At 42.4% G+C, this 16,156-nt stretch overlaps 1 protein-coding gene across 16 annotated transcripts in view; it reads right to left on the bottom strand.

Moving 5' to 3' along the window:
• ZRANB3 (zinc finger RANBP2-type containing 3) overlaps positions 1-16,156 on the bottom strand; it is a 313,593-nt gene that overhangs the window by 8,883 nt on the left and 288,554 nt on the right. For 8 of the 16 annotated variants that reach the window (XM_064382815.1, XM_064382812.1, XM_064382813.1 and 5 more), the window contains one exon: positions 1,991-5,446. The exons of 5 other annotated variants lie outside the window; for them this stretch is intronic. In XM_064382815.1, the coding sequence (XP_064238885.1) occupies positions 5,357-5,446 (90 nt within the window). In that variant the 3' untranslated portion in view covers positions 1,991-5,356. Of the gene's footprint in view, positions 1-1,990; positions 5,447-16,156 lie in introns of those variants that run through there. 3 more of the 16 variants (XR_010344619.1, XR_010344620.1, XM_064382814.1) reach the window with 3 other exon arrangements.

The following is a 16,156-nucleotide window of genomic DNA, read 5'->3' as shown; positions in this document are numbered from 1 at the left end:
CAGTGCAGTTGCTCATGCCTATAATAGCACTTTCAGAGGGCAAGGTGGGTGGGTCACTTGAGGCCAGGAGTTCGAGACCATCTCGGCCAAGATAGTGAAACCTCACCTCTACTAAAAATATAAAAATTAGCTCAGCATGGTGGCACATGCCTGTAATTCCAGCTACTCGGGAGGCTTAGGTATAAGAATCCCTTGAACCTGGGAGAGAGAGGTTGCAATGAGCTGAGATTGCACCACAGCACACCAGTCTGGGTGACAGAGCAAGATTCTGTCTCAAACAAATAAAAAAATGTGGTGCACATACACAATGGAATACTATTCAGTGATTAAAAAAAGAGTGAAATTCTGTGATTTGCGACAACATGGATGAACAGAGAGCAGGCACAGAAGAACAAATACTGCATGTTCTCACTCACATGAGGTGTCTGAAGAAGTTGCTATCATAGAAGTAGAGAGTAGAATAGTGGTTACCGGACGCTGGGGAGGTGGTGGGGGTCAGGGGGAAATGGGAAGAAGTTAGTGGGTACAAAGTCACAGTTAAATAGGAGAAATAAGTTCTAATGTTTTATTGCACAGTAGGGTGACTATAGTTAACAATACTGAACTGTTTATTTCAAAATAACTAGAAGAGAAGATTTTGAATGTTCTTACTACAAAGAAATGACAAGTGTTTGAAGTGATGGATATACTAATTACATTGTGTAATAATCTGAGAGCTTGTTTGGAGGTTCTAGCAGGGGAGCACAGCTACTCGTATACCCTTGACCGAAGACCGGTCCTCCTCTATCGGGGATGGTCGTCCTCTTCGACCGAGTGCGCAGCTTCGGGAGGGACACACATGGAGTGGTGAGGGAGGAAGGGGACACCCGCCCAGCCAGCCAGATCAGCCAAATCAACCCTGGTGATCAATGGGGTGACAGATGTCACAGCCAGATTGCCCTCACATCCAATAATTTGATTATTACACAATGTATACTTGTATGAAAGCATTACACTCTACCCATAAATATGTACAATTATTATGGTCATTTAAAAGCAAAAGTTAAGGCTGCACATGGCGGCTTACACCTATAATCCCAGCACTTTGGAAGGCTGAGGTGGGAGACTCACTTGAGCCCAGGAGTTCAAGACCAGCCTGAGCAACATAGCGAGGCCCCATGTCTATAAAAAGAAAGTAGTAAAAATGGCTCACGCCTGAAACCCTAGAACTTTGGGAGGCTGAAGCAGGTGGACTGCTTGAGCCCAGGAGTGTGAGTCCAGCCTGGACGACATGGCAAAACCCTGTCTCTACAAAAAATACAAAATTAGCTGAATGTGGTGACGCATCCTTATAGTCCCAGCTACTCAGGAGGCTGAGCCCCGGAGGTCGAGGCTCAGTGAGATGTGATTGCACCATTGCACTCCAGCTGGGGTGACAAAGTGAGGCCCTGTCTCAAAAAAAAAAAAAAAAAAAAGTAAAGATTAGCCAGGCTTGGTGGCATGTGCCTGCAGTCCCAGCTACTTGGGAGGCTGAAGTTGCAGTGAGCTGAGATTGTACCGAACTCCAGCCTGGGTGACAGGGGTAGACCCTGTCTCAAAAAAAAAAGTTTAAAAAATAAAAATAAAAAGCATGGCACTGACTTAAGTAGTCCAGTAGAACAGATAGCGAGTTCAGAAGCTGACCTGTCCGTATAGGGAAACTTGAGTTCTGATAGAGACGGGAAGGCAGATCAGTGGGAAAAGATGGACTCGTCAATAAACAGTGCTTGGACAAGAGGTTATCCTTGTATCCCAAGAGGAAAAATAAAATTGGATCCTTATATCACTCCCTACTCAAAAATCAGTTTCTGGTAGATTGTTCTGTTCTGTAAAACACAAATACATAAAACATTTAGAATACTATGTGGGAAAGTAGCTTTAAAATTCCAGAGTAGGGAGGTCTTAAATAAATACAAAAGAATATGAATCCTAAAGGAAACACAAATAATATGAACCACAAAGAAAAGATGGATACATTTGACTCCATTAATATTAAGGACTTATGTTTAACAAAGAAAATACAGAATGAGAAATGACAAGCTACACACTAGGGTAAGAAATCTGCACATAGACAACCAACATGGATTAGTGCACAGAACAGACTTCACAGTCCCTCCCTTGAATCAGTAAGACTAAAAACTTGATCGCAAAATCACACACACACACACACACACACACACACACACACACACACAAAGATAGGAACAAGTCTGTCATAGAAGAGGAAAGAGGAATGAGCAAAACACAGGATCAGTTGTTCAACCTCATTAGTAATTTGAAAAATGCAAATCAAAATCACGAGACACCACTTCACACATACCAGATGGGCACCCATTTTGAAGTTAGACAATATTCAAATGTTGACAAGGATTCTGAGCAACAGGAGCTCTTATTCATTGCTGGCAAGACTGCAAATTGGTGCAACTTTGGAAAACAATTTGGCATTACCTAATAAGGTCTGAACAAATACATACCCTACAACGCAGTAATTCTGCTCCTGGGATGGTCCCTCGACCAGCAGCATCAGTATCACGGGAACTTGTTAGAAATGCCAATCTCCAGCCACTAGACCTACTGAGCCAGAAACTCTAGGGCTGGGGCCCAGCAACCTGGGTTTCAACAAGCCTTTCAGGTGACTCTGATGCACATCCGAGTGTGAGAACCACTGCTTTTGAGAAATGTTTGCAGATACGGGCACCAGGAGATGTGAACAGCAATGTTCACAGCAGCACTTTAGAGAAACCACAAACTGGAAACTGTGATGTCCTTCAACAGTGGAAAAGACAGTTATATTATTTTAGATCAGAGAATAGTGAAAAGAAATGAACTATTATTACACTTATTGGCATGGTGAGTATCACAAACATAAAACTGAGTGGCAGAAGCATGTCACAGGGACATATATGCACTACAATTTCATTATATAAAGGTCAAAAACAACAATAACCTTTTAGGAATATGCTCCTATGTGGTACCCCCATGAAGAAAAGCTAAGGGGCTGCTTTCCACACAATCACACAATTCAGGGTCTGTTTATGGGAAGGAAAGGGGAACGCACTTGGGCAGCAGGGTACTAAGTTTAAAGGCAGAGAGAATACTCTATTTTTTAAGCTAAGTGGGAGGTACACTGCTGTTGATTTTACTATTTTTTAAAAATAGTATATATTTAAGCCGGTCACAGTGGCTTACGCCTGTAATCTCGGCACTTTGGGAGGCCAAGGCGGGTGGATCATTTGAGGTCAGGAGTTTGAGACCAGCCTGGCCAACATAGTGAAACACCATTTCTACTGAAAACACAAAAAATTAGTCAGGTGTGGTGGTGTGTGCCTGCAGTCGCAGCTACTTGGGAGGCTGAGGCAGGAAAATCGTCTGAGCCTGGGAGGCAGAGGTTGTAGTGAGTGGACATCATGCCACTTCACTCCAGCCTGGATGACAGTGAGACCCTGTCTCAAAAATAAATAAATGAAATATAAAATTAAAATAGTATATATTTCTATCCTATTGTGGTACTAAAAGTCTCCATCACAGCAGATGCAGGATTGCTTTATGGAGCAGTTGACGCAAAGGCTGCAGCCAGCCCGCCGAGCTTGAGGCCCGAGTCCGAGGGTCTGGCCCATGCAGACTGGCCACCAGCTTGCATACTGATGGGGACAATTCTGGATCTTCTGGCTGGGTGGGACTTTGAGGAAACACAGAGTCCCACTTCTGCCTGTCCACCCTAGGCCTCAGTGGGGCCTTCCCTTTTGCCCCCTGACTGCTGGCCCCTCCGTGTCTCCTCTTCTCCCAGTAGGATAAGAGCTTTAGCTGGGGCCTGAGTGGAGGATGGAAGCCAATTGCCAATTTATGGGAACTTTTATAATCAGTTTTATTGTGTATATCTTGTGTGTATCTTTATATATATGTGTGTACACACACACATAACACAACAGAGAAAGGATGTTTATGATTGTGAGTGGTAATTTTTTTTTTTGAGATAGAGTCTTGCTCTGTCGCCAAGGTGGAGTGCAGTGATGCGATCTCAGCTCACTATAACCTCTGCCTCCCAGATTCAAGGGATTCTCCTGCCTCAGCCTCCTGAGTAGCTGGGACTACAGGCGCCCGCCACCACACCCAGCTAATTTTTGTATTTTTAGTAGAGACGGAGTTTCACCATGTTGGCCAGGATGGTCTTGATCTCTTGACCTTGTGATCCACCCGCCCTGGCCTCCCAAAGTGCTGGGATGACAGGCAGGAGCCACCGCGCCCGGCCATGAGTGGTAATTTTTAAAAACTATTTCATTTACATGAGAATTTAGGAAAGTCATGTATCTTTATAAAAAATTCTTTTAACAAATATTTCCCTAAAATAATGACAGGTGGTCTTTAGGTCTTTCAGCCACATGACAAAGATTTAGCCTCTCAGTGATCAAATCCACCACTCTGGTGGCTGTGTGGAAGATGCGTTAGGAAGGCCAGGCTGGAGTGTGGCCCTGGGACGATGCCCCCTGGGACTGCGGCTCTCCAGGTACATGGATTCTACTGTCTCTGAGAGTCGCAGCTAGGCAAGTGCTGAGAAACATGATTGTATTCATCACCAGTGTCTCCCAGGGCCTACTGGACTGCCCACAGTTTCATTCCGTCACAGTGTCATAGAGTATAGGAAAGAGCTGCAACTCTTTTGGAGCTCAGGAAGGGTGCCCTCCTTTTGGGATCCACCCATCCTTCAAGACTGAATCCACAGCAGGTATTTCTGCAAGGACTGGGGCTGACCCCACCGAGAAGGAGTTAATGAGTCCTCTCAACAAAAGATCTCCCCCAGCAGCCTTTTCCAACGACAGTAGGCGACTCAGAGATCCTGCTATCTGGGCTGTTAGCAGATCTCAGTGTCAAACGAGCAGGCTTTTCAGGGAAACTTCAACCAGGCATTGTTTTTCACGAAAGGCTCATGTTTGACAGGGAGAGAATGGTATGTAAGTTCCAGGAGCACAGGGTTGGGTTCCAGGGTCAGGACAAGAAGCAGGGCACCCAGAAGAGCAAAAGGGACCGAACGCTGCAGCCCTGTATGATCCCGACCCTCAGAGGGATAGACCTTTCTCTGCCGCGGCTTCTAGCTCCCACCAGGCGGAATGTGCTGGGAAGGGAACGAGTGTCTTGTTCAAATTGTTCCCAAATCTAGCTCTGAGCACACTTCCTGATTTGGAGGGAGGATGGGAGGAGTTGCCTCCACAGGAGATCTGGAAGGCTGCTTTGCACCTCCTCACTTATCCCGCCCGGGCAGCTTTGAAAATGCTGTGTTCTTACCAGGAATTATCAGCGGACTCAGTCACAGAGTTCTGGACAGCTTAGGATCCTCCGGGCCTCAATTTCTTGATTTCAGCAGGAAGATAGTTATTTTGTTATCCTTCTTTAAAAGAATGGAAAATGTAATACTGTGTTTCCATGGAGGCCTCTAAAGAAAGATCATTCTCCTTTAGAAGAGCATCCAAGAAATTACGCTCAAACAAATCTTCTTTTGGCAGGACACCATTTAATCAGCTGAAAGATATTTATACCTGTGCTTATAATTCTGTGGCTTGTCGTGGGAATGGAGAGTAGGAAGTTAGGAATCAAATGCTCCCTCATTTTTCAGAGGAATGACTGGAAGACTCTGAGAAAAGATCCTAAATTGTTAGGTTTCATATTCATCCATCTTAAGTTCACTAGAAACAATAGTTTTCTTATTAATAAAAATAACCATAAAAATAGAGTAACAACAAGTAAGGACAGAGATCATGTCAATTAACTGTGAGGATTTATTTGGTCCCTCCATTAATCAGACTGATAAAACAGTCCACTGAGCAGATGCCTTAGTAGGAATTGTATAAATTCCTTCTAAGCACTGGAATTGCTGTTTTTTCCCTCACCTATCCTGATTTGCTTCCTTTTAAAGATCCATGTGCTATTGAGCTTTCCAGCAATATACCTATCAAAATGGTATCTGTGGGCCAGGCGTGGTGGCTCACACCTGTGATACCAGCACTTTGAGAGGCCGAGGTGGGAGGATCACAAGGTCAACAGATCAAGACCATCCTGGCCAACACGGTGAGACCCTGTCTCTACTAAAAATACGAAAATTAGCTGGGCACAGTGGCATGCACCTGTAATCCCAGCTACTCAGGAGGCTGAGGTAGAATCGCTGAATCTGGGAGGTGGAGGCTGCAGTGAATCAAGATCGCGCCACTGCACTCTAGCCTAGTGACAAAGCGAGACTCCATCTCAAAAAAAAAAAAAAGTGAACTGTTAGGCGCAAAGGCCTGGGCCATGGCTGTTCAGAATCAAGAGGGTTTGGGGGAGGTGGAAGTAGGATGCTGGATGAAAAATTTATCCATAAAATACTGGCATGGGCTCCAAAATGATGCCCCTGGAAGTCTACACCACTCAAGGAGACCTGCACTTCCCGAGGCTGAGCACGCTCAGCTTGTTAAATACCAGGACACATAGAGAGAATAAAATTTTAGGGGTTCCTTTGGGATATTTTCATGCACCAAGTATTTCTGAACAGGGTAAGTCAGAAAATATCTCAATTCTTCCAGTGGCAAAATAAGGATATGACATCTGCCTTTTATTTGCCATAGAACTCCTAAGATCTTCAGGACTGATTTTCAGCAAAACTACACAATGGGTGAAGCAGGTATTTGAAATACGGCCACTTCAAACTAATCACGCAGTTTACCAATGGGTCAGGCCCACTCCTCAGACACCCCCACTTATGAGCCATCCCCGCCCATTACACTTACCTTAATATGGCAGAGCCTTATGCTAGCTAATCTAATGAATGACTTCATGCCTGCACAGAGGAGGCCAGCTGTGACTGTCAGGATACATTGTGCTACAGATGCCAAGCCTCTGAGTCTGTGAGATGGCGCATTCTTGAGGGGCAGGGACCATGTTTTATTTACATTGCTCTTTAACCCACCTAACCCATATATAATACATGACTAATTAATTGAGCATGCAAATGAGTCTACAGAGAAGTATACGTCCTATAATTGCTTTAGCTAAGCTAGGTAGCATTTCTGTTATGAAATAGTTCAGATTTCCAAATATGTGTATATTGGAAGGTATACACAATGGCAATGATCACTGTGACTTAAAACCAAACTTCAGAGCATTACTTTACCTTAAAGAAAACAAGTAACCACTCTCTGAGTTTTCTGTTAACCAGTGCCTCACTTCTCTCTCTGTCTCTCTTTTTTGTTTTTTATTAAAGACAAGGTCTCACTCTGTTGCCCAAGCTGGAGTCCAACGATGTGATCACGCCTCACCATAACCTCAAATTCTTGGTCTCAAGAGGTCCTCCCACCTCAGCTTCCTGAGTAGCTGGGACTACAGGTGGGCACCACCACACCCAGCTAATGTTTAAAATTTTTTTGTAGACAAGGAGTCTTGCTATGTTGCCCAGGCTGGTCTTGAACTCCTGGCCTCAAGCAATCCTCCCACCTCTGCCTCCCGAAGTGTTGGTATTACAGGTGTGAGCCACCACAACCAGGCTGCCTTGCTTTTTATAGTTTCACCACATAGGAATGTACTCCTAAACAATATGCTATGAAGTTGGTGTTGTTTTTGCTTTTTTTGAGACAGAGATTTCACTCTGCTGCCCAAGCTGAAGTGCAGTGGCTGAATCACAGCTCACTGCAGCCTTAACCTGTCGGGCTTGAGTGATCCTCCTACCTCAGCCTCCAAGTGGCCGTAAATACAGGTGCGCACCACCATGCCTGGCTAATTTTTAAATTTTTTTAGAAACATGTAGTGTTTCACCATGTTGGCCAGGCTGGTCTCGAACCCCTGGCCTCAAGCTATCTGCCCACCTCAGCCTCTCAAAATGTTGGGATTACAGGCATGAGCCACTGCACCTGGCCTGCTATCTAGTTTAGCTTGTTTCTGACCTTTTAAGTGAAATCACAGTGTATGTATTCGTCCTGATTTATGTTGTACTTTCTATATGTGACATCACCCACACTGATACACATAACTTCATTAATTTTCACAGCTGTATAGTATTTAATTATGTGACTATATCCAATTTAGGCATTCTTCTATTATGAACACTTGGGTTGTCCAGACTTTTTGCTGTTACAAGCAGTGCTCTCTGAGCAACCTCGGGAGTGACTCCTCCATCACATGCAGTTTCTCTAGTATATGCATTCAGTGAAGTATCTGCACCTTTGATTTCATTTGATAATGTCCAGTTGTTTTCCAAAGTGGCTGTACTAATTTACAGTCCAAATAGTTCTGGATGAGAGTTTGTTTCACTCCATATCCTTACAGGCTCTTGGATGTTGAAAAAAATAAATTTTTTTACCAATTTGCTGGTTGTAAAATAGAATCTTTTTTTTTTTTTTTTTGAGACAGAGCCTTGTTCTCTTGCCCAGTTGGAGTCCAGTGGCAAGGTCTCAGCTCACTGCAACCTCCTCCTTCCAAGTTCAAGTGATTCTCCTGCCTCCGCCTCTTGAGTAGCTGAGATTACAGGCACGTGCCACCATGCCCGGCTAATTTTTTGTGTTTTTAGTAAAGATGGGGTTTCACTATGTTGGCCAGGCTGGTCTCGAACTCCTGAGCTCAGGCAATCCGCCTACCTCAGCCTCCCAAAGTGCTGGGATTACAGGTATGAGCCACTGTGCCCAGCCTCTTATTATGGTTTTAATGTGCATTTCCTGAAGCTTACCATCTTATGCTAAATTTGAAAACTTTAAAACCTAAAAAAATGCAGAAGTCCTCTTTGTCTTGCTCAATCAGCTCTATTAAAAACTTCCTGCAAGCAGCAGGAATTCTACTGCATGGATGTTCACAGCATGAATCCCCACAAATAGGGCAGAACTTCTCAGGGTTATAAAATAAAGCTGAAGCTGCTGCCAGCACTGCTCTTATCAGCAGGGGCAGGCTCTATGCTGGACTGAGAATGAAAGCGTTGCTGCTTCCAGAACAGAAGACGAGCATGAAATGGCTGTACACACTCCCATCCCTGCCGGAAGCTTATGGCCTAGAAGATATAACCACTCACCCACATGTTGAGGGTTAGTGTTAGGAGGATGGAGGGATTCCCTGTGGAGCCTTCTGTTTTAATAGCGACTTCCTAGCCTTCTACAGATTGAAGACTGCCTTGCATGAGAACTGTCCCACCTAATCCAGTATGCATTTTGAAAAAGGAAGGAACAGAATGCCCTTCAGTAAAGACTAGAAAATAAAACCCAGCCAAGTGCAGTGGTTAATGCCTGTAATCCCCACACTCTGGGAGGCTGAGAAGGGTGAATTACCTGAGGTTAGGAGTTCAAGACCAGACTGGTCAACATGGCGAAACCCTGTCTCTACTAAAAATACAAAAAAATTAGCCAGGTGTGGTGGCGGGTGCCTGTAGAGACCTACTAGGGAGGCTGAGGCAGGAACATTGCTTGAACCTAGGAGGCAGAGGTTGCAGTGAGCTAAGATCATGCCACTGCACTCCAGTCTGGGGGACAGAACAAGACTTCGTTCCCCCTCCACCAAAAAAAAAAAAAAAAAAAAAATCAAACCTTACCTTACACATCCCCTGTTTTAGAAGTGGGTGTTTATGGCTGCGCTGCCAGTTCAGCAGCCATTGCCATGAGGCTACTGAGACTGAGGAACTGAATTTTTAAATCTGTTAAATTTTAATTAATTTAGAAACTAAAGCACAATAAAATATTTTTCTGCTCAACACAACATTATTGTTTTGGTAGTGCTACACTGCACTTTAGCCATTGAAAATTTAGCATCTTTGAGATGTTCTCAAGGTATACAATATGTACTTTTAAATATTTAGTATAAAAATCACCAATTTTTGGCTGGGCGCGGTGACTCACGCCTATAATCCCAGCACTTTGGGAGGCTGAGGCGGGTAGATCAAGAGATAGAGACCATCCCGGTCAACGTGGTGAAACCCCGTCTCTACTAAAAATAAAAAAATTAGCTGGGCATGGTGGTGCACGCCTGTAGTCCCAGCTACTCGGGAGGCTGAGGCAGGAGAATTGCTTGAACCCAGGAGGCGGAGGTTGCGGTGAGCCGAGATCGTGCCATTGCACTCCAGCCTGGGTAACAAGAGCAAAACTCCACAAAAAAAAAAAAAAAAAAAAAAAAAATCACCAATTTTTATATTGTTACATGTTAAAATAATCATATTTTGGATATACTGGTTTAAGTAAAATATATTGTTAAAATATTTATCTGTTCCTTTTCATTTTTTAAAGCAGCTACTAAAGAATTTAAACCCACATATGTGGATGACATCAGGCAAGATAGTGGCGTGGGAAATATAGGACTCTGCCTCCCTATCTAGATAATTACACTGGCAGAATCTGTTTGATGCAACTATTTTGGAACTCTGGAGTCTATTCAAAGGCTTGCAGCTGCCAGAGGAAGGCTTGGACAGTAAACTGCAATTAATTTTGGTCAAATGCTCTTGGCACAGCAGTGGCTTACCATTCCCTTTCCTAGCTCCGTGGCAGTCAGTCATGCACGTGTACCTGGTGCAGCTTGCACGAAGCTTGTGGAAGTTAGAGAAGGGAATAAGGACCTTGCCTTCCACATATCAGGGATATGTGTTCTGAATGCTGCTTCTGATCATGGAGGTGCAGACACAGAGGCAGATGCTACTGTTGCAACCCCACCATCTGAAGTAGCTTTCAGAGTATTTAAAGACTGAGAGCCTGTTACCTCCTGCCCCATTGGTTTCTCCCTCTTTTCCCTTTTGGGAGGCACATTTGAACAATGGAATATCAAAAAGCAGCTGCATATACAGGGAATTTATAAAGCCACTATATACATCCAGGGAAAGATTTAGGCTCAGAAAAGACCCAAGAAGAGCTTAAATTTTTGAATAGATGCCTAGCACAGTCACTCTGGCACAGTCACTCTTCTACATTAAGAACAGCAACAGCAAAACTCAGCAAACCTTGGAGAAGAGGAGAATCTGGTTTCCAGAATTGCCAAAATATAAAATTCAAGTATCCAGTTTTCAACAAAAAATTACAAGGCATACAAAGAAACAGGAAAGTATAGTCAATTCATAAAGGAAAAAATTAAATCACCAGAAATAAGTCTCTGAGAAAGACCAGATAGTAGAGTTACCAGACAAAGGCTTTAGGACAACTGTCTTAAATATGTTCAAAGAGATAAAGGAAGAGGTGGACAAAGCAAAGAAAATGATGTATGAACAATATGGAAATATCAATACAGAAATATAAAACATAAAAAGGAAAAAGAAATTTTGAGCCAAGTGTGGTGACTCATACTCATGCCTGTAATCCCAGCACTTCGGGAGATGGAAGTGGGCAGATCACCTGAGATCAGGAGTTTAAGACCAACCTGGCCAACATGGTGAAACCCCATCTCTACTCAAAAATTAGCTGTGTGTGGTGGCACACACCTGTAATCCCAGCTACTTGGGAGGCTGAGGCACAAGAATCACTTGAACCCAGGAGGTGGAGGTTGCGGTGAGCTGAGATTGAGCCACTGCATTCCAGCCTGGGCACAGAGTGAGACTCTGTCTCAAAAAAAAATAGTAATTTTTTTTTTGGCGCTAAAAAGTACAATAACTGAAATGAAAAATTCATTAGAGGGATTCAAAAATATATTTGAGCAGGCAGAAGAGAAAATCAGTGAATGTGAAGAAAGTAGAATTGAAATTCTCACCTGAGGAACAAGAAAGAAAAAAATATTAAAGAAAAGTGAACAGATCCTGTGGATAAGACACCATAAAGCAGACAAACATATGCAGTATGGGAGTCACAGAAGGAGAAGAGGGAAACAGTAGCAGAGACATTATTTGAACAAATAATGGCAAAAAAATCCCAAATTTAATGCAATTTAATGTTTATATTCTTGGAAGAATATAAAAACAAAGATATCCACATCGAGACACATTCTAATAAACTGTCAAACACCAAACACAGAGAGAATCTTAAAATCTGCAAAACAGAAGTCTTTCATCACATCAAAGGGTGCTCAGAAAAAAATATCAGCTTATTTCTCATCAGAAGTCTTGGAGGCCAGAAGGCAGTGGGCTGATATATTCAAAGTGCTGCAAGAAATAAAATGGCCAACCAAGAATCCTATATCTGGCAAAACTGTCCATCAAAAACGAGAGAGAGATTAAAATATTTTAAAATAAATAAAAGCTGAGAGAGCTTATTGCCGCTAGACTAACTCTGCAAGAAATGCAAAGGGAGTCCTATAGGTTGAAATGAAAGTATGTCAGGCTGGGCATGGTGGCTCACGGCTGTAATCCCAGCACTGTGGGAGGCTGAGGTGGGCAGATCATCTGAAGTCAGGAGTTCAAGACCATCCTGGCCAACATGGCAAAACCACATCTCTAATAAAAATACAAAAATTAGCTGGATGTGGTGGCACACACCTGTAATCCCAGCTACCCAGGAGGCTGAGGCAGGAAAATCACTTGAACCCAGGAGGGTGAGGTTGCAGTGAGCTGAGATCATACCACTGCACTCCAGCCTGGGCGACAGAGCAAGACTTCATCTCATAAAAAAAAAAAAAAAGAAATGAAAGGATATGAGATATTAGATCAAAGGCATATGAAGAAATATTTCCAGCAAAAATAAATACTTGGGAAATTATAAAAGCTAGTATTATTGTAACTGGTTTGTAACTCCACTTTTTGTTTTTACATGACTTAAGAGACTAATGCATTAAAAAAACAATTAGTAGTTTATGTTTTTGGACACGCTACATAAAAATAGAATCTTGTAGCATTAATAACTTAAAGAAGTTGAAGATGAAGTTGTATAGAAGTAGTTTCTTTATTTTTATTTTTATTTTTGAGACAGAGTCTCACTCTATAACCCAGGATGGAGTGCAGTGGCATAACCTGGCTCACTGTAACCTCCACTTCCTGGGTTCAAGCGATTCTCGTGCCTCAGCCTCCCAAGTAGCTGGGATTACAGGTGCGCACCAAAACACCCAGCTAATTTTTGTATTTTTAGTAGAGATGTGGTTTTGCCATGTTGGCCAGGCTGGTCTTGAACTCCTGACCTGCCTCGGCCTCCCAAAGTGCTGGGATTATAGGCATAAGCCACAACTCCTGGCCAAGAAATATAGTTTCTATATGCTATTGAAGTTAAGCTAGTATAAATCCTTCTCAAATTCTTCTAAAAAACTGAAGAAGAGGAAACAATTTTTTTTCTTTTCTTTTTTTCGAGACAGAGTCTCACTCTGTCACCCAGGCTGGAGTGCAGTGGTGCAATCTCAGCTCACTGCAATCTCTGCCTCCCAGTTCATGTGATTCTCCTGCCTCGCCTCCGGAGTAGCTAGGATTACAGGTGCACCCTACCATGCCTGGCTAATTTTTGGATTTTTTAGTAGATACGGAGTTTCACCATGTTGGCCAGGCTGGTAGAGGAAACAATTTTTAATTCATTCTATGAAGCCAGCATTGCCCTAATACCAAAGCCAGACAAGGACACCACAAGAGAAGAAAAACACAAACCAGTATCACTTATGAACATGGATGCAAAAATGCTCAACAAAATACCACCAGCACACCAAATTCAGCAGCGATCAAAGGATTATGCACAATGACAGAGTTGGATTTATTCCTGGAATACAAGCATGATTCAACATGTAAAAATGGATCATTGTAATACACCACATTAAAAGAATAAAGGACAAAAAGCACATGATCATCTCATTTTCTGCAGAAAAAGAATTTGACAAAATTCAACGCTCTTTTATGATAAGAACACTCAACAAACTAGGAATGGAAACTACCTCAATGTAATAAAGGCAATATATTTTTAAAAACCCATAATTAACATCATACTTAATGATTACAGACTAAAAGCCTTTCTTCTAAGATCAGGAACAAGACATCCCTGTCTTCACCATTTCCATTCAACACTAATGGAAATCCTAGCCAGAGCAATTAGGCAAGAAAAGAAAAGGCACTGAAATTGGAAAGGATGAAGTCTCTGCAGACAACATGATCTTAATGCAGGACCTCCAGAGATTCCACATTTTATATCCTCTGTAGGCTAGGCGTGGTGGCTCATTCCTGTAATCCTAGCACTGTGGGAGGCTGATGCAGGCAGATCACGAGGTCAAGAGATTAAGACCATCCTGGCCAACATGGCGAAACCCTGTCTCTACTAAAAATACAAAAACTAGCCAGGCATGATTGTGCGTGCCTGTAGTCCCAGCTACTTGGGAGGCTGAGGCAGGAGAATTGCTTGAGCCCAGAAGGCAGAGGTTGCAGTGAGCCAAGATCTAGCCACTGTACTCCAGCCTGGGCAACAAAGCGAGACTCCATCTCAAAACAAACAAACAAAACAAACAAATAAACAAAAACCTCTGTAAAAACTAATAAATTTAGTAAAGATGCAGGATATGAAACATGCAAAAATAAGTTGCATTTCTATACACTAAAAATGAACCAAGTGAAAAGGAAATTTAAAAAACAATTCTACTCATAGTGGCATTAAAAAGAATAAAATATGTATGAATTAACCATGAAATGGAAAAACCTATAAACTAAAAACTACAAACGTTGCTGAAAGCAATTATAGAAGACATAAATAAATGAGAACACATTCCATGTTCATGAATTGGAATACTTATTATAGTATTGTCAATACTACTCAAAGTGATCTACAGATTCAATGCAATGTTTATTGATATAGTTTGGATAACTGTCCCCTCCAAATCTCATGCTGAAATGTAATCCCCATGTTGGCGGTGGGGCCTGGGGTGGGGCGGTATTTGAGTCATGAGGTCAGATCCCTCATGGCTTGGTACTGTCCTTGTGATAATGAGTTCTTGTGAGATCTGGTGGTTTCAAAGTATGTGGTACCTCCTCCTACTCTCACCATATGAGACACTGGCTCCTCCTTTGCCTTCAGCCATGATTGTAAGGTTCCTGAGGCCCTCACCAGAAACAGATGCTGGAGCCATGCTGGCACAGTCTGCAGAACTGTGATCCAATTAAACTTAGTTTCTTTATAAATTACCTAACCTTGGATAGTTCTTTATAGTGATACAAGAATGGCTTAACAGACCTATCAAAATCCTACCGAAATTTCTGTAGAAATAGAAAAATCCATCCTAAAATTTATATGGAATCTCAAGGGACCCCAAATAGACAAACACTCTTGTAAAGAAATCAGAAGTCTTGGTTGGGTGTGGTGGCTCACGCCTGTAATCCCAGCACTTTGGGAAGCTGAAGCGCGTGGATTGCCTGAGCTCAGGAGTTCGAGACCAGCCTGGGTAACATGGTGAAACCCTGTCTCTACTAAAATAACAAAAAATCAGCCAGGTGTGACGGCACGTGCCTACAGTCCCAGCTACTTGGGAGGATGAGGTAGGAGAATCACTTGAACCTGGGAGGCAGAGGTCGCAGTGAGCGGAGATTGGGCCACTGCACTCCTGCATGGTGACAGAGTGAGACTCCATCTCAAAAACAAAAAAAAGAAAAGAAACTAGAAGTTTACATTTTCTGATTTCACAATTTACTACAGAGTGACAGTAATCAAAACAGTGTGGTACTGGCATAAAGGCAGACATCTAGACCAATGGAATAAAGTATAGAACCCAGAAATAGATCCATACTTATATGGTCAAATGATTTCTAACAAGGGTGCCAAGATCATTTAATGGGGAAAGGACAGTCTTTTCAACAAACGGTGCTAGGGAATCTGCACATCTACATGTAAAAGAATGAAGTTGGACCTTAGCTAACACTAAATACAAAAATTAACATGAAATAGATCAAAGACTTAAACGTAAGAACTAAAACTATAAAACTCTTAGAGAAAAACACACAGGAAAGGCTTCAAGACATTGGACTTGGCAATGTCTTTCTAGATCTGACATCAAACACACAGGGAACAAAAGAAATAGACAAATTGGGCTTCATAAAAAATTTAAAACTTCTGTGTAAAGTTCATTCAACTGAGTAAAATGAAAATTCACAGAATAGGAGATTTGCAAACCACCTATTTGATAAGTAATTAATATCCAGAAGATATAAATAACTCCTAAAGCTCAACAATAAAAGCAAATAACTCAATTCAAAAATGGGCATAGGACTTGAATAGATACTTCTCCAACAGTAACATACAAATGGCCAATAAGCACATGAAAAGATGCTCAACATCAC

The sequence above is a fragment of the Aotus nancymaae genome, unplaced genomic scaffold (assembly GCF_030222135.1).
Source record: "Aotus nancymaae isolate 86718 unplaced genomic scaffold, 86718_ANA_hifiasm-v0.15.2.pri h1tg000029l, whole genome shotgun sequence".
NCBI classification, from domain to species: Eukaryota; Metazoa; Chordata; class Mammalia; order Primates; family Aotidae; genus Aotus; species Aotus nancymaae.
Note: the sequence above shows the minus strand (reverse complement) of the source record. Positions and strands in the feature narration are given on the sequence as shown.